The following is an 18,764-nucleotide window of genomic DNA, read 5'->3' on the forward strand; positions in this document are numbered from 1 at the left end:
TAAAATTAGCTTGTAAAATCAGCCTGTAGGCAGCATGGTGGCTTAGTGGGCAGCACAGGTCACTCACAGCAAGAAGGTTTTGGGTTCACTTCCTTTCTGTGTGGAGTTCACATGTACTCCTCGTGTTTGCGTGCATTCCCTCCGGATGCTCCGACTTTCTCAATTTCAGTTTGTACAGGTGGTCAAATGTTGAAGTTGCTCCAATTTTGATAAAAAGTGATGCAAATTATTCATTATCCCATTCATAAATAGAATCATTTTTGACCATGTTGAATACATGAATACCATGTTGAGTAAAGCTCAAACACGGTCAACATGCACTGGATTCTATGAGATATGATACCCCATAACATGATAATTAAGTACAACAGTTGGTGTAAAGTATTCATTTTCAAAACCCTATGAACTTAACCAATAATTTGCATCATTTGTTACCACCTGTTTGCATCACTTCATTGACAACCTACTTGACTATCGCTCCCTGGGATGCCTATCATACATTCATTGTTAGGCCATGGTATAGTGAAGCTGGACGTGAGTGTCGTTTATTCCACTTAAGTGGTACACAAAACTGTTTAGCTCAGGGACTATAGGTGTGAGTAAGATTGTGAATGTCTTTGTCTATGTGCCTGTTCAGAGTGTACCCCATCTCTTTGCTCAATGAGTGCTGGAATAGCCCCCCGGCCATGACCCTGAATTGGAATAAGCAGGTACATTTAATGCATCATCAAACCATTAAAAATTATGAAAAATGTATAAATATTCATAAATAAATTAAATGTGTGGTGAATTTCAACTTTAATGATAATCAATATGAAAACTGGGTTCTATTTCCATGTCATTTTTCGGTATACACGTCACACCCCAATTACAGTCCCTTGATTGAGGAGAGTAATGTAAACTTAGAACATGGCACTATTTTGGTTCTAACCTGTGCTGAACTACTGAATGAACCTTTTATGTTTTCAAACTTTTTTTTAATCAGTTAACCACATACAGCAACACATCCAGATACAGATACTATTAAAATAAACATAAAAATACTGTGTTATCATTCAATGATGTGCGTGACAGTTTTAAAGTTCTCCATTGCTGGATTATGCTTTATTAAGGATTAATTTGACTCAACAAGCTTTTCTTTCTACAGTCATCACCTCCAAATCAAACGTAAGCTGTACAATTTCCTCTTTTACCAACTTAGTGTTGTAAAGTTGTGGACTTCTCTGATCCATTTGTAAAAAGCATGCACACTGCAAAAACTATTAAAATATGATGGCAAACAAAGCAGTGAAAGCAGAAAAGTGTCATATCACAGCCTTTTGTGTCTGATTTAACAGGTGCACATCAGGCTGCAGGTCTGAGTCTGAGCACTGTGTGAAAAAAAAATGAACAGTCAGGCTTTTAATCACAGAAATGACTCCGGTCCTACTTTCTTCAAATCGGTGAGTGTTAGAGTGCTGAACTTTAATTTGTACCTCTGTTACTTTGCACGATCAGATTGCTCTGTGTTTTTACTGGAAATACATTGCGGAGGAATTCGCACGTCAGGACGGAACCGCTCATGGCGCACAACAAATACCTCCTTGTTGGAAACCATTCGGAAGATTCAGACGGCTTTCGGTGGCTTTTCAGTCGAGTGAGTATCCCAGAAATTGTGTAACAGCTGGGCATGCCACAACATGTTCTGTGAGACTACCAACACGGAGGTGTTTGTTGTGCGCCATGAGCGGCTCCGTCCCGACGCGCGAATTCCTCCGCACGTCTTTCGTTACAAAATCTCCTGTAACAGTGGAATGTGCCACAAAAGTGCTGATGCCCACATTTTCTGCGATTTCTCTGGTAGTCACACGACGTGCCGGATCAACACAGCCTTCACTTTGGAAATGATCTGGTCGTTTCAGCCTGTCGATGGCCACTCGGAGCGCGGCGCGCCCTCCGCCGGTGTGGGCCGTCTTTAATCCGGTTGTAATAGTCCTTAATCTGTGTGACGCCAATAGAATCTTCACCAAAAGCCATCTGAATTTTCCAAATGGTTTCCACCTGGCTGTCTCACACAGTTTCTGAAAAAATTTTCATGGAGCAAAGCGGCAGTCGCTCAGCCATTTCCCTGACAATGAAAATCCGACGAAGGGGCTGGACCAGTGCTCACTCAAAGCCTGCCCACAGGCGAATGACGCAACCGACAGGCGTGAAAAAACTCACGCATGCGCACGAAGGTTCAAGCTTGGCTGATGCAAGTGCACATGATTCAAATCCATACAGTTTTTGAAAAAATAAAAAGGTCCGTTACTTTTCGGACAGACCTCGTATCTCAATAAAAAGTGTCTCAGTCACTTTCATTTGTGACATTGAGGTGTAAACTGGCACTCTCAATGAATAGACTACATTTGATCTGCATCTGATCCATATTGTGGATATTTGATTTTAACATGGAAAAGCCATTTTGATCAATATTTTGTATTATATTTTAACATATGAAAAGCCACTTCTAATAGGACTTTGACCTTTAAAAAAGTTTCCAAGGTAACAATTTGTGGAACTGGAAACTAGTATTGGCAGAGGTTTGCGGTCCAGGAGCGCGGTGCGCTAGGTTATATTTATGTTATTATTTTGTGTCTGAGGCTGTTTGTGGAAACAAAGTCAATAAATTAAGATTAAATAACAGGCTTTTAATTTGAGGCCTCGAAGACATACGCAAAGTCAAAATCAGAACAGCAGGATTTTGAATGAGTGTGTGTTTCTGAGGGAGCTGTTTTGTACATTCAGAGAAAGGCGGGGTTGCTGCAAACAGTCATGTACACATTTGCCAGTAAATGAAACATTGAGTTTCCAATGAAAACTCTTGCTGAAAATGAATGTTATCACAGTTTCGGCTGTGCAGGAGATGGGAGGGAAGGTCAGGCAGAAACAATGTGGTTATTAATGAAGCTGCTTAGCTCATTAGGTTCCATGGGGCCTTCAGTACAGAGTTAAATGCAAAAGTTTTACGCAGGCTATGTGTAAGACATTAAATTAATAATTTTTACACTACAATATAAAATTAGATTCTCATATTGTTTAAAGAGTATTTAATGCTTAACTGTGTAAACTGGCAGCACCTCCATTCTTCCAAGTCATGAAGCTTAAACAACACAAGAAGGTGACTGGTCAGTCGCAATGGTCCTGAAAGATGATGAAATCAGACTGTGCATTTTAGTAAGTGAATATAATTTTCTACAGCTGGTTACTCCAAACAAAGGTCACGGTGGGGCTGCAGACTATCGCAGCAGTCATAGGGCATGAGGCGGGGTACACCCTTGACAGGACGCCAGTCTGTCACAGGACCACATATAGACAGAAAAACACATCCACAGATGCACACACCTACATTCAATTTAGAGTCACCAATTCACCTAACGCATATCTTTGGATGTGAGCGGAAGCAGGAGCACACAGAGGGGAACCCATGCAGACACAGGGAGAACATGCAAATTCCATACAAACAGGACTGGGTGGGAAGCAAGCCCATGATCTTCTTGCTGTGAGGCAACAGTGCTAACCACTAATCCACCATGCTGCACGAAACTATGCATATTTACACTCATACTGTAGCTCTCAGCTTTCCAAACGGGTAAGACTGCACTCTGTGCCATAAAGCAGTCTTGATGATTGTCCATTTGTGAGGAAAAAAAAAACCCAACAACAGAATTCGCACATTTTTCAGAACAAATGTAAAAATCTAAGTAATAAAAACACAACTGAGCAGGAAAATTCAGTTCAGTATTCTCAAATATTCCAGCAACATTTTAACTCCACTGCTTATGTACAGAAGGTGATGTCCAAGGACAGAGAACTGTGATGATGTAGGAGGGAGGTGAGGGTGAGCAACACACACACACACTAATCAATGCAACAACCTAGCACTGCATATCAAATGAGTGTGGGTGGACAGTCTTCCACACAAACACTCTTTGGACACAAATACATATGTTATCGTACATGCACACTTGCTCACACACAGAGTGTGAAGTAACAGATGGAGAGGGCAGAACTCTGGTCATTGCAGTTGAGAGGAAAGGTGACATTCTTTATGCTAATGAGTAAGTTGTGTTGTCAACTCTTCCCAGATTTCATCTGAGGGCAAAAAACAAGGGAGTGGCAAAAAAGAGAAATGATTGCCTCAAACAAAAGGTTAAAACAATAACAGAGAAAAGATAGAATGTCTGATGACTACAGATTTTTATACTGTTTTTCAAATACAGTGATTTAATCTGACTACCTATTCTTATCAATGACAGAGAAATACTAGAGCATTGTGCTTGTACACCGCAAACCTCTGCTAACACTAGTTTCAAATTCCACAAAATTTTACCTTGGATAAAATTTTCAAGGTCAAAGTCCTGTTAGAAGTGGCATTTCACAAGGTAAATTAGATGTGATCAAATGTCAGGAGTATGTATTTAGTTCATGCACTTGAATCAAAGTTTTTTGTGGTGTTGTCAGTTTTTTTTCTACTTTTCTTGGTTTCTGAATTCTTTTTCAGACAATTTTCACAGAATATTGGTTATATCTGCTATGAACAATTTGTCATTGCTTTTTGGCACTTGCTTTCCAACTGATAACTGGAAGATAGACAAACAAGCATAAAATTGGAACCCAAATCCAATTTTGGAGGTGTAGATAAATCCATAACAGAACGAGAGCACCACACTCACAGAGCTCAAACCTCTGCCAACACTAATTTCCAATTTCACAAATTTTTACTTTGGAAAAAATTTTCCACATTCACCCCAATGTCAGGCTGCTGCCATGCAAGGTGCCCACTACACACTGGGAGCAACTAGGGGATTAAGGACCTTGCCCAAGGGCCCTTAGCGTTTTTCTAGTCAGGCTGGGAATTGAACCCACGGATCCCCTGGTCTCAGGCCCAACACTTAACCACTAGCCCATCACCTCCCCTAGAAACTAGATCAAAAGGGCTTTTCAATGTTGAAATCAAATATCCGCAAGACGGATCAGATGCGGATCAAACAGTTTGCACCTCATTATCACAAATGAGAGTGATTGAGGCACTTTTGATCATGATATAATGAGAAATGTACATCAAATGGGCTTTTCAATATTAAATTCAAATGTCTGCAAAATCCATAATCCAGATTAAATCCAGTGTCCCAGTTTATCTTCCTCTTAGTTATCTTCCCTTGGGGCAAGATATCCTAGGTTATCTTACCCCACCCTCCCACCCTGGATATCCCCCCACCCCCTGCAAAACAAGTTTACTGCAGTTTTTTTTAACCACCCACCCTGGATATCTCCCCCCCACCCCCCACCCCTTGCAAAGCAAGTCTGCTGCAGTATACAGGTGTCCCAGGTTGGGGGGAGTTGTCCTATGATATTTGCCCACCATTTAAAATACGGCAGGCAAAAATGGGAACCAAATAATAAATTTCCATGTTTAACCTTGAAGTCACTTTGTTAAGGATTGTGAAATGCAAAAAATTACACAAACTGGAGGGTGGGGGCAGCAATATGAGAATACATGACTATAGGGTACATCTGACATTTTCAACCTGGGCCCTATTTTCAGAAGTTGTGGAATTCATCTTTTCACTTAGGACAAAATATATTTCATGGGCGCACTTTTGATTTCAAACACAAATGCTGTCAAGACCTAACTGGCTAGTCAATGTTATGGCACGGGACAAGATTAAAACATTCTCAGTAAACCACTTCTTGTTGCTACTGAACAGGTGAAAATGTAATTAGAGGTGCCTGGTAGTACAGAGGTAAAGTGCCCATGTTTACCTCATTAAATGTAATGAAATTTTTTTTCTGTGTGTCACACCCTCATAGCCATGTGGCAGTGCTAATGTACACTGAGTCGTTTGGCGATGAGGGGTAATGATGGAACAAACGTGAACTTTTTCCTCCATCAGCACTTTTAATACCACCTGTTCAATGGCGATAAGGTTAACAGAGTGTTTTAAGGTTGCCCCATGCCATTGCATTATATAGCTGATAAGCCTGCCACTGTTTGCATTCTAATTCAAGAGTGCATCAATTAAATTATTTTTTGTCCTGTGTGAAAGGATGAACCCCACAACTTTAAGAATAGAAACCAGGTAGAAAATGGCAAACTTCCACTTTAAGTGTGTGGGAGATGGAGAGAGAGAGAAAGAGGGCATCGCAGTTACAGACACAAAGTGAGAAAGGTAGAGAAGAATGAGCACTTGAAAACAAATAGAGTGGATGTCGTGGTCCTGGGCCTAGAAGGAGCACAGCACAGATAAACACATCAATCATACAGAGAGGGTATGGTCAAGATGAGCCTGTAGACACACAGGGGACATTGACTTTTCTGCTTCAGTTTGATGTCACAGAAATACATATTTAGATGTCGGAAATCCACCACTCTGCATTTGTGTCCATAATTCAAAAAGGTGATATTGTGTGATATGTGACACAATCAAGTTTGGATTTCATTATTCTGAAAAATGTGGAAAAAGCACAAAGACATTAAATATTTGTTTTAATATTGTTGGGATTATTTCCTATACAGCTATCATTGAGATAATCTCATAACAATTACTTTCATAAATGATTAATGGAGAAAATAATAGAATGATTGCTTAGCATTTACATAGGTCCATAAAATGCTTGAAAAAGGTGAAAATGTCCATTAATATTTGCTAAAGGCCAAGACAATGCCTTCAAATGTCATGTTTTGTTCACAGTCCAAAGATACTGGTAGATACTGGAAATGGCAGCTCAGCTGCTTAGTGGTTAGCACTGCTGCATCACAGCAAGAAGGTCCTGGGTTCAACTCCTACCTGTGACCTTTCTGTGTGGAGTTTGCATGTTCTCTCCGTGTTTGCGTGAGTGTGCTCCGGTTTCCTCCCACATTTAAAGACATGCAGGTTAGGTGAATTGGAAACTTTATAACTCCCTTGGCTGTCAGTTTGTTGACAAGAAGGCAGGAGACAAGTTTGGGTCTGTTAGCGACGCTGACTTAAAACGAATTTTATGACAGACAAATGCTTGACAGAGTACTCGGTCAATTTTACGTGGAAGCTAGACAGGCGAATGCCGAACTTTATAAGAAAACAAGCCTGATGACTCTTCGTCACGGACTTAACAGGCATCTCCAGTCGATCGATGGGATGTCAGTTGGTGCAGTATAATAATAAAGAGTTGAAACTTGAGATTGATTTTTCAGTTTTAGTATGTCTGAAAAACTCCCAATTTTCTTGTTTACCGTATAATAAAGCAGTTATAGATTTTTGATTTCTGTGTAGGAAGCTAATGTCAGAGAATTTGAATATTTATTTAAAAAAATACTCAAGACAGTTAGTGTATGGTTGGGAGACTTGGACACTAATTAGTGACCTAAGACAAGGACTGGACATCTTTGCTCCCAGGTCTCTTCAGAGAATCCTTGGGTACTGCTGGAATGACTGTGCCAAAGAAGCAGTTACTTAAGGAGACAAAGATGGAGTATCACATGCAATGTGAGAGAGCATCAGCTTCAACATTTTGGCCACGTGCCACATTTCTCTATGCATTAATTAGAGAGTATTTTGAATATGTTAGACATATGCTCTGCCGCTGATTTTCAGCCTGTAACACATTGGCGACAGTCATTTTTTTGTGCAACAGTTGAGAGAATGCGGCAAGCACACCTGTGACATTTTGTCTTGTATCTGTGGTAGAGTGGTACTAACCCCCGGTGTGACTGGGGCTCAAGGCAGCAAACTTGATGTTTGTGTCATTTGGTCTCTTCAGAGGATCCTTCGGTAGTACTTTAATAACTGTGTCAAACAAACCATTACGGAGACAAAGATGAGCAGTATCACTTGCACTGTGAGGAAGCGTCAACTTCAACATTTTGGCCATGTACTGCATTTCTCTATGCATGATCCAGCAATCAGGTGCCAGAATGTTGAGGACCCTAGTCACTGGAGAAGGCCAAGGGGATGAAGAGTGGTAGTAGACACTGTCGTCACTGATATCAGGTTGAGGAGAGCTGTCTACTGTCAAATTCTGACATATAAACACTAAACAGTATAGTCCAACCAGATTACCTCTTGACTTTATTTTTGTGTGGGGTCATTCCATGTGATGCTGGCTGAGCATATAAATGTGTATTGTGTATAAACGTGTATTGCTATTTACAGGGCGCAGTGAGAAGTGAGGTCTTCTGGGAGGGAAAAGGATTTGCATACACAACCACAGGGACAAGAGACGTCACGCTGGACGTTATAGTGACTACTGATGGAATCCATTTTTCATTGACCAAGGTGCTGCTGTTTCAGCCATCTTTTGAGGGAGCCTCGCAAACAAATTCCTAAATGAATGGAAGCCCAAGGTTTGCAGTGACTGCGATTCAGCTTTAAATGAGGGGCTGGTTCTGTAAGACTCACTCAGGAGACAGCAGTGCCAGCCAGTGGGTAAGGTGCTACATGGGACATGAGCTGCAGGTGCAATCAAACAGAAAACCGCCTGTTCTTGGACTATATGCAACATACCAAAAAACAAGAAGCATGTGGTGACAAGTTCTGGCTCCATCTGAACACTGCTTTTAACTTCAGAGTCTCAAAAAGGCACAGTTACTAATGACAGATCAAATGTAAATCTTCACTTTTATCTTCACCCTCTGTCAGCATGTTAAATACTCAGGTGAGCGCTCCAGTGAAAGCAGACCAGCTTGTCTCAAAAATAAATAATTTAAACAGGTTATATGCTGAGGATCATGGCTGTTATTTATACAGTAGTGTTTAGAATAATAGTAGTGCTATGTGACTAAAAAGATTAATCCAGGTTTTGAGTATATTTCTTATTGTTACATGGGAAACAAGGTACCAGTAGATTCTCACAAATCCAACAAGACCAAGCATTCATGATATGCACACTCTTAAGACTATGAAATTGGGCTATTAGTAAAAAAAAGTAGAAAAGGGGGTGTTCACAATAATAGTAGCATCTGCTGTTGACGCTACAAACTCAAAACTATGTTCAAACTGCTTTTTGTGAATCACTAAACTAGTATTTAGTTGTATAACCACAGTTTTTCATGATTTCTTCACATCTGCGAGGGATTAATTTTGTTGGTTTGAACCAAGATTTTGCTCGTTTACTAGTGTGCTTGGGGTCATTGTCTTGTTGAAACACCCATTTCAAGGGCATGTCCTTCAGCATAAGGCAACATGACCTCTTCAAGTATTTTGACATATCTAAACTGATCCATGATACCTGGTATGCGATATACGATATACGTATAGGCCCAACACCATAGTAGGAGAAACATGCCCATATCATGACGTTTGCACCACCATGCTTCACTGTCTTCACTGTGAACTGTGGCTTGAATTCAGAGTTTTGGGGTCGTCTCACAAACTGTCTGCAGCCCTTGGACCAAAAAAGAAAATTTTACTCTCATCAGTCCACATAATATTCCTCCATTTCTCTTTAGGCCAATTGATGTGTTCTTTGGCAAATTGTAACCTCTTCTGCACACGTCTTTTATTTAACAGAGGGACTTTGCGGGGGATTCTTGCAAATAAATTAGCTTCACACAGGGGTCTTCCAACTGTCACAGCACTTACAGGTAACTCCAGACTGTCTTTGATCATCCTGGAGCTGATTAATGGGTGAGCCTTTGCCATTCTGGTTATTCTTCTATCCATTTTGATGGTTGTTTTCCGTTTTTTTCCATGCGTCTGTTTTTTTTTTTTTTGTCCATTTTAAAGCATTGGAGATCACTGTAGATGAACAGCCTATAATTTTTTGCACTTGCGTATAAGTTTTCCCCTCTCCAATCAACTTTTTAATCAAACTACGCTGTTCTTCTGAACAATGTCTTGAACGTCCCATTTTCCTCAGGATTTCAAAGAGAAAAGCATGTTCAACAGGTGCTGGCTTCATCCTTAAACAGGGGACACCTGATTCACACCTGTTTGTTCCACAAAACTGACGAACTCACTGACTGAATGCCACACTACTATTATTGTGAACACCCCCTTTTCTACTTTTTTTTTTTTACTAATTGCCCAATTTCATAGCCTTAAGAGTGTGCATATCATGAATGCTTGGTCTTGTTGGATTTGTGAGAATCTACTGCATCTACTGGTACCTTGTTTCCCATGTAACAATAAGAAATATACTCAAAACCTGGATTAATCTTTTTAGTCACATAGCTCTACTATTATTCTGAACACTACTGTAGCTGATCACCTAAAATCATCTCTACAGCTATTTTTGTGTGTGCGTGTTGGGGTGCACACAGTTTGTGCCATTGGAAATAACAGACTATATGAGCTATTTCTTCAGAAAATCCGCAGTGCAACTAAGTTTCTTCATGATCACAAAACTTATCATGTTTTAATTATGATCACAAGACTTGCTCCTGTTTGAATTATCCTAAAAAAGAAGGGCTTTCGTGAAGCACAGCCAGTGTATGCACTTGTGCGTCACGATGAGGTGCACAGAAATGTTTTACCTTCCGTGCTTCTTGTTCTGTGCTGTCACATATGAGTATAGTCCAAAAAACAGGCTTTTTTTTTGTGGCTTTTTTCTGTTTTATTGTGGAGCAGAGCAGACAGAAGGAAAATAAAAGTGCTGCTTTGTAATAATTAAAAATACACACCACCTCATCACTTCCTCGTAGACACACATGCACAGTTTAGCGAAAAGTGTAAGTCCAGTGCGTCAGACATGATGCTTCAATAGGACACGTGATAAAACTAATTTAGAAGGGTTATCACTGAAAACAGGACAAATGAAATGTCTTTTAAGTATTTTAAGGATCAGCAGACATCATGTAACATACATAGCACGTCAAGCAGATAAAATTATACTGCATGAAACGTTTAGAAAGTTCTGACATACTACAGGTTGGCATGTGTAAAAACGTGCAAACACCATTGCGCTTGCAAATACAGCTGCATGCTGATTTACTAACAGTGCACAATGAGGATTCCATTTGTCAAATGCACAAAATAGTGCATATTGTCAATTTAGTGTATATGCCTTCATGAATATGCAATTTCAGGTTTATCCACCTGAGAGCACAAAATTGTGGGAGGAAGCATGCAAATTGGTGAGGTTTGCACACGCAACACAATTTATCAAAAGGTCAAAAGGACATTTAGCGGATGCTGATTGTGTCTGTATTTTGTGACTTTGAAACCTTGGCGTGGACTGATGGCGCTTAAGAGTCTGCTGCAGCCAGAGGCTCAGAGGTCTCTGCCTCCTCATACACAGAATAATAATTTTTAAAAAGAATTATTCATTGTAAACATCGGACATATTTAATGTCCAATGTTTACATAATGGGCTGTGTTTTCCTCCATGCATAACAGGGGGACCAGAGTACATTTTGGTGCAGCTCATTATTACAGTGACTGAGGTGTCACACAAATACACACACATACAATGATGCACACATCTGTGCATGCTGCATGCCCATTCTGCTGTTGAAACACACACAAATGCATGCACAGAACACATACTGCAGTGCTTTCTGCCAGCACACAGACAGCAGTCTTCCACCACTGTGTGCATGAGACAGCTGTGCCTCATCCCTCCCAGACTCCCAGACTCTGACTTTCCTTGTGTCCTGCATCAAGCCTTACCACTCGAGCCCCTTGTGCTCTCTGGCCAATCCACCTCCACCAACCTGGCTCATGGATGGCCACCTTGCCTTTACTATGTGACAGCTCCTGGATGTGAGGTGTCAGGTCTAGAGTCTGCAGTATATGGTGGACTGGGAAGGTTATCAACCTGGGAAGCGGTCCTGGACTTCCCGGTCCTTCATTTTGGATCCCTCCGTTCTGCAGGATTTTGACATGCTGTCAAACCTGGTAGGTCGCCAGGGGCTCCCTTTGAGGGAGGGGTACACGATTCCTGCTGATTTGCTGGCTGTTTGCTCTCTCTGTGTCTCTCTCTCTTCTGACCGCATCAGTGGAACTGTAATTGAGAACACCTGTGGCAGTTCAACACCTACAATCAATCATCCTGGCAGTATGTCAGTCCTGGTCTTTCAGTCTGTCCTCACCAGAGCATTCAGACTCCTGGGAGGCATAGTTGGAAACATTTCCCTATGCTCCTTGTGGACTATTTTTGCACCTTTTTGAGTGTTATTTTTGTCGACTAATTCTAAGTTTGTTCCTGTCTATAAATTCTCAGCTGCCAATGCAGCTCCAGCAACGCCCACCTGCACCTGGAAGCTAACAGTCCACACCCTGCTGGCTCCCAGTGCTTCTACCTCCTTCTGTGTTTCATCACTGGTTCCAATTTGCACATTTAAATTTACATTAGTCACTTTACTCATAACTTGCTTCATTGCAATTGAGTCCAACTGTTTGTCCCTGGTTCTGCCTAATAGACTGTGTTCTGATCCTTTTTTCTTCACCCTCCAGCAACCAAAACCTCTTTTGTTTTACATGATTCCTAAAGGCAAACATATTTCGGCTTGATTTTTTTTTTTTTTTTACTCGACTACCTTGATCTGATCAAGGAATCCTTTCGATCATTAAATTTTAGCATGAAAACAAAATCATAAGAATTGTGTGTAAAATGAGTGTCATTAAAAATATATAAATGCTAAGTATTTTCCTTGCAAGACCAATAATTATATGATCTTAGTTTTTTTTTTTTAATTTTTAGAATAAAAATCATTTGTTCATGCATATGTTTGCCTGTGCACGTGTCACATTATCCTCACACTGAATGATGATCTAAGATAAAAAGGCTAAAAATACAAATGCAGAAGTGGTTCCCTGGTTACAAGAGACAGAAGTTAGATAGAAGAAGACAAAAGTTTCTGCATGGTCGTATGAGTCCAAAAAAAAAGTATTAAACTATTCAAGCATTCACAAGTGATTCTCGGCACAGGCAGAAGTATTGGCATTTTTCCTTGATGCAAACGTGCATCTTCCCACAAGACAAACACAGACAATAAAACAATGAAACACAACAAAGAAAGAGAAGATGACAATAGGCACACAGAATGATGTGAGACAGACGGATGACGTCTCTAAGTGAACCAGACACCAGAAAGCAATGTGACAAGGCAGAGTGGTGACTATATTTCAGGAGTAGCTGCAAGCCTTCATAGAACCTGGTGTCTACTTTAAATGACTGCCCCAGGGGCCCATTGCCATGGAAACACAGACAGCACTGATCCTGGCAAATATCTTTACAAATAAACTGCACATAAGCCTTTCTACAGAACCTTGAAGACAGGAACAAAAGGTGTGATGAGAAACATGCACAGGAGATGATGGGTGTGTCAAGACAAATGCTTGTTGCTGCATGCCAACAAATTTGAAGAGTTTTATCCAAACTGAAATACCCACCAGTTTTAAATATGTGACATCTAGTTTTATCGAAACTTACTAACTCACTGAGTTACTGCTTGATATTGCTAACCAACCTGAGCCTTAATGGAGAAAATAGTCATGTTTTAGTTTATAAATTGTTTGTTTTGTATAGAGCCAGCAAAAAAATGTATTTCAACGTGCACCTAAACTCTTCAATTCTGTATGCCTTCGTACCTGCAAGTCCACTTGATTCATCCTGGACTGGTCTTTCAGAACTGAGCCTCGCACTCTCTCCTCCTGTCCAGTCCCCTTTTCCCTCTTTGCATCCGGGCTCCAGATGTTTACATTATTAATGCTGGGGCCGCTCCTTCCATCTCTTCCTTCATTTAATTCATTCCTGAGGTGGTCATTCTCCCTCTGAAGATCCCTCAGCTGAGTCTGAAGGTCCAACGTGGAAACCTCTTCCCACCCAGCTGAATCCAGTCCTTGTCGGCATCTCCTAGACTGGCGATGCAGACTGGATGTCCCTGCTGAATGCGAGGTTTGATGTCCATATGGTTCTGTCGTGTGAGACAGTCCAGAAGATGTGATGTTTGGGCTGCTACCCATCGCTGTTGAGCGGCCGGTGTAGGAAGATCGGCTTGCGCTTCTGTCTAGGGTCATGGTACCTTTGGGGTATCCACCAGAGGATTCCAAGGCATCTCGCTCATTAGGGTACATGGTACCTGATGTGGCATAGACAGCACTCAAAGATTGGATGTTCTCCATAGACAATGTTTTACCCCCAGGAGCTGTTGTTGACCTATGGACTGCTCCTTTATCTGGTGCAGTGCCAGTTTTACTCTTAGAACCTGGCCTTGACCCTGACCCATGATCTCCAGCCAATTTAAGCTCTGTGGGAGGCACACCCCCCAATACACACCCTGGTTCTAGGCCCGAGCGGCATCCTGGTGTTGAACTTCCTGTCTGTCTGCCTTTGCCCAGCTTGGGGGACTTGGAAAAGCATGAATGAGATGTTGTGCTCCCCAGAGAGGTGTGTCCGCTACTCTTTGAGGCAGCAGACAGCTTGCTCTGTGGGGGTTTGGCTCTAATGTTTAAAGGCATGGCTTATGGTGCAAAAGTCAATGTTTGACAGAAAACTCTGACAGATGCTAATATGTCCCTTTTTAGAATCAAAATGTCTATTAAGGTTTAGAATAAAGGCCACCTCATGGCCTCTCAGTTTCACCTGTCCATCACTGTTTTTTGTGTGCTTGAGGCCGAGTCTTATTTAGCCCTTATGTGAAGAATGTGGCAGCGACTGTTGATTACAATGCTCAGAGACACAAAGGTCAAAAATCTTGTGATTTCAGCTACTGAGCAGGACATTGTAGATTCTGCAAAGCCAAAAGGAGGAAAAATGGTGAAAAAGGTAAAATAATAACAATTTTAAAAAAAATCACAATATTTTGTAGTATTTTTTAGCTACTGAAGTTATTCAATGATCAGTTTATCACATGCCTGATTTATGTGTTCTTACATTGTCAGCATTTCTAACAAAATAAACAGACATTCATTAACAAATGGTGAAGTACAAACAAGCCCCTTATTTAATTTTTCTATTCGCAATTTTTGTTCACAGCATATGAAGTATACTTGCTTTGTTAAGAAAGAAAAAAGTATTAGATCTGGAAAAACTAAGCATGGCAACGTTAATTTGTGCTGGATCAATTACAAAGATGTATTCCTTTATTTTGTTACATGCATTGTTTAATGTGCTATAAATTATGGGAGCAGCAGAATTAGCAGTGGCATCAACCGTATTAGCCAACGGCTGAGTTCTGTCCTCTGAAGGCCACTTGAACAATCAAAGCCAAAATAGATGCACTGTTAAGATCTGTTCCAAAGGGCAAACACGATTTATAAATACATGCATTTCCAGATTTATGGGACTTGGACACTAATCAGTGACCTATGGTGATAACTAGAGGTCTTTGGTACTCTTCTTGGGCACCACTATCATGACTTTGTATCACATGAGCAGTTACTAAGGAGACTCAGATGAAGATAATGCAGTCCACAGGCACCTCAGTGCTGAGGACCCCCAACAACTGGAAAAGGTCAAGGGGAAACCTAATGTCACCTCGCTAAGACATATAGATGGCTATTTTAGGGGGTGGGGCTAGATCAGGGGTTGACCTGGGTGTAGCAATGTGCGACACCAGCGCATTCTCCAATCTGATCGCAGGAAATACAATATCAGATTTTATTCGGGGTGACATCCTTTTTTAGGTCTACACAGAAAAAAAGCCTGTGCCCATGAGAAATAAAACTGCATGAATGTTATACAGTACATCTGCAGAGTGACACCGCATCATTTTGATGATCTCACTGCATTTAAAAAATGAATAACGATGGCAGCAGCTAAAATATGCTTGGAAAAACCAAGAAAAAGTACAGTCAAGTTCATGATGGACCAGATATTGCGGACTGTCTGCCAAGCAGAGGCAAATCCAGATCATAATCCCTCCTCTAATCCAAGAGGATTGGGTGTTGGGAGTCACTGGACAGGATACAATTGAGAGATTGGTTAAGTGCGCTTGTCAGTCATAACACAGCTATCAATCCCTTATCCATCACTATCTGACACAATGTGGCAGGAATGAAGTCATCACTTGTGCTTCGTGCGTAAGGACTCGGTGTGCCACAAGTGAACGTGAAAATTCAGTGACCCGGATTAGAATGTTACAAGGATGACTGGCGTTTGCAATAACGCAACCCTGGAAACATCTTAACTCGCTGCCTTTTTCCCACATAACCCGACATTAAAATGGAGGTATGGACAGTGATTTAACGATGAGAACGCCAAACTTTAAAAAAATAAATAAATAAACAGAAATACAAGGAGGAAACCCTACACGTTAAAGTCCACACTCACAGTTCTACGTGCGCTTCGGAGTTGTCAGACAGCTGTTGCTGCGGAAAAATAAGACGAAACGAGACTAAGACCAACAAAAGAGCGCATTATATTTTATATTTCTAGAGAAAAGCGGTAATTACGCGTGGACGCACGCGCCGAATAAAAGCGCGATGACCACCACGGCGGCATGAAGGATTATTTCCTGCTCATGTGTACACTGCTACATGAGTTCTTACATAATGATTAATCTAGCACACGTCCAAAAAACAACAAACAGAAAAAAAAAAAACAGCGCAGAGAGTTTGAACAGTGCGCGAAAGAGCGCAGCGAACACTGCCTCTTACCGGACAGCAGCCTCTCCATCAGTTACTCGTCCCGGCGCTCCCTTTCATCTCGCCGCCTCACCTCTTTCATGACCCGCTGTCCTCGTGCTGTTGGGTCCGCGTGCCTGCGCGCGAGCGCTGCCGAGGTGGCGCGCGGCCTACGCGGTTTGGCGGAGCAACAGGAGAGAAAAAAATGCACCTACACGAGCAATAAGGCTTGTTTGTTTGTTTGTTTAAAATCAGTCTGTGCTCCAAGATGCACTTTGTTGCAACCAGGGCAGGCTACAGAAAAACGAGGGCCCTGGGCAAGATTTTGTTTGAAACTCCCCCCCCCCCCCCCCCCCCCCCACAAACACACACGCACGACCTTACTTTGCCTGGAAAAGCTATTTGATTTGATTTGGTCAATAAAAGTACATATGCAAAAAAAAAAAAAAAAAAAGTTTTGTGTGCTTATGTGGTTATTACGTCCGCCAAGGATGTTTTAAAATCATCGGCATTTATTTATTTGTCTATATCTGTTAGCAGGATAATGGTTAAACTACTGCAGGGATTTTGACGAAATTTTCACCACAGTAGGCCTTCGAAGACTCCGTTAAATTTTGGAGGTGATCCGGATGCAGATTCAGGGTCAAGATTTCACTTAATATAAGCTTTGAAGGATTACATCAAAACTATTTCACAGATTCTCACAAATTTTCACCACACATGGAAGACTCCATTAAATTTTGGAGGTGACCTGGATCTGGAGTTTGGTTTGGTTTGGTTTGGTTTGTTTGTTTATTCCAAGTCAACATAATATATGAACAATAATATAAACATATAACCAAATAGTACAGTTTTATGTACACACTTGACACTTTTCATAAGATGGTGAAAAGAAAAAAGAAAATTAATAAAGACAAAAAAAGACATAAATGAATAAACATAACACAAACAGAATTATATTGACTCCCACCCCCAATTCCATCCTCAATTAAATTAAATTACACGGTTGCTGTTATTTTGAGCTTAATATTTCATATATAATATATAAAGCATATAAATAATACAATTATATATGTATGTGAACATACACTCACACACACATACATATGAACACACACATACATACACATACCCATATATACACACATACACACACACACATACGCGTAGCCAAGGGTGGGCCTGGATGGGCCTGGGCCCGCCCACTTGTCAGCCAGGCCCGCCCCATCCAATGAGAAGGCTGAGTCGACACTCAGCAGTCACCTGTTGTTGCTTCATTGTATTCCTATGATATGGTATTGCATTAGCACTGAGCAACAATTAATAAATTTTGTCAAAAACATCTGGTTCATCTTCTGTGATTTTTATTAATTCATTTTCAGAGTACAGTGGTCCCTCGCTATAACGCGGTTCACCTTTCGCGGCCTCGCAGTTTCGCTGATTTTTTTTAGAGCAAGTTTGCATGCTTTTTTTTTAACGGTGCATTGTGTTCTGCGTCCTTATCAGGTGGGCCATTCGCGGCACCGGTTGGCATCACCGCAATTACTCTCTCTGCCTCCGATGCGCTTTCTGCGGGCTCAGTAAACGCCGCAGCGGGCCAATCACACCGCCGCCCTCCTGTCTGCTGTGCGGAATTGTGCCAAATCTGGAAACAGGTCAGAGACTACGCTCGCTGTTTTGATCTGGATGTTGATCGCAGCCGCAGAGCTCCGTGACCACCGGGAGAGGACTTGGATTCTTTGCAGGTCCCGCATCCGTACCTCCGGAGGTAGTGAGCGAAGGGAGAGCACGTGCATTGTGTTCTGCGTGTCTGTTTATAATCTTCTCACACAGAAGAAAAAAGAGAGTGTTTACACAGGAGAGAAAAGTGAGAAAATGTTAATGCCTGTTTGAGAAAAGTGTGTAGTGAGGGGTTTTACAGCCATAAAACATCTATAATAATTGCAAAAAATAGCGCTGACTACTTCGTGGATTTCGCTTATCGCGGGTTATTTTTTAACGTAACTCCCGCGATAAACGAGGGACCACATTTTTCCTCAAATAAATAGTCTTCTGCGGGCCCTCATCACAATGCCAATAACAACATGCACTGTCGAACGGCTGTTTTCTACTGTTAAATGGATAAAAACGTCCACCAGAACATCCATGTTGACTCACAGACTGAATGAACTCTCCGTGCTTTCCCTTGAAAGAGAACTGACCGAATTGTTGGACTATGATGATGTGATAAGAGAGTTCAACAAAAAACGCCGTCGT

At 41.3% G+C, this 18,764-nt stretch overlaps 1 protein-coding gene across 15 annotated transcripts in view; it reads right to left on the bottom strand.

The window, feature by feature from the left end:
- Positions 1-16,800, bottom strand: part of LOC117512469 (ERC protein 2) — a 503,700-nt gene extending 486,900 nt beyond the window's left edge. For 4 of the 15 annotated variants that reach the window (XM_034172555.1, XM_034172554.1, XM_034172552.1 and 1 more), the window contains exons 1-2: positions 16,542-16,795; positions 13,533-14,674 (exon numbers count right to left, since the gene is read on the bottom strand). In XM_034172555.1, the coding sequence (XP_034028446.1) occupies positions 13,533-14,402 (870 nt within the window). In that variant the 5' untranslated portion in view covers positions 14,403-14,674; positions 16,542-16,795. Of the gene's footprint in view, positions 1-13,532; positions 14,675-16,215; positions 16,254-16,541 lie in introns of all 15 variants that reach the window. The other 11 variants (XM_034172551.1, XM_034172548.1, XM_034172550.1 and 8 more) reach the window with 8 other exon arrangements.
- Positions 16,801-18,764: the final 1,964 nt, after the last annotated feature.

Source organism: Thalassophryne amazonica, chromosome 6 (assembly GCF_902500255.1).
Source record: "Thalassophryne amazonica chromosome 6, fThaAma1.1, whole genome shotgun sequence".
NCBI classification, from domain to species: Eukaryota; Metazoa; Chordata; class Actinopteri; order Batrachoidiformes; family Batrachoididae; genus Thalassophryne; species Thalassophryne amazonica.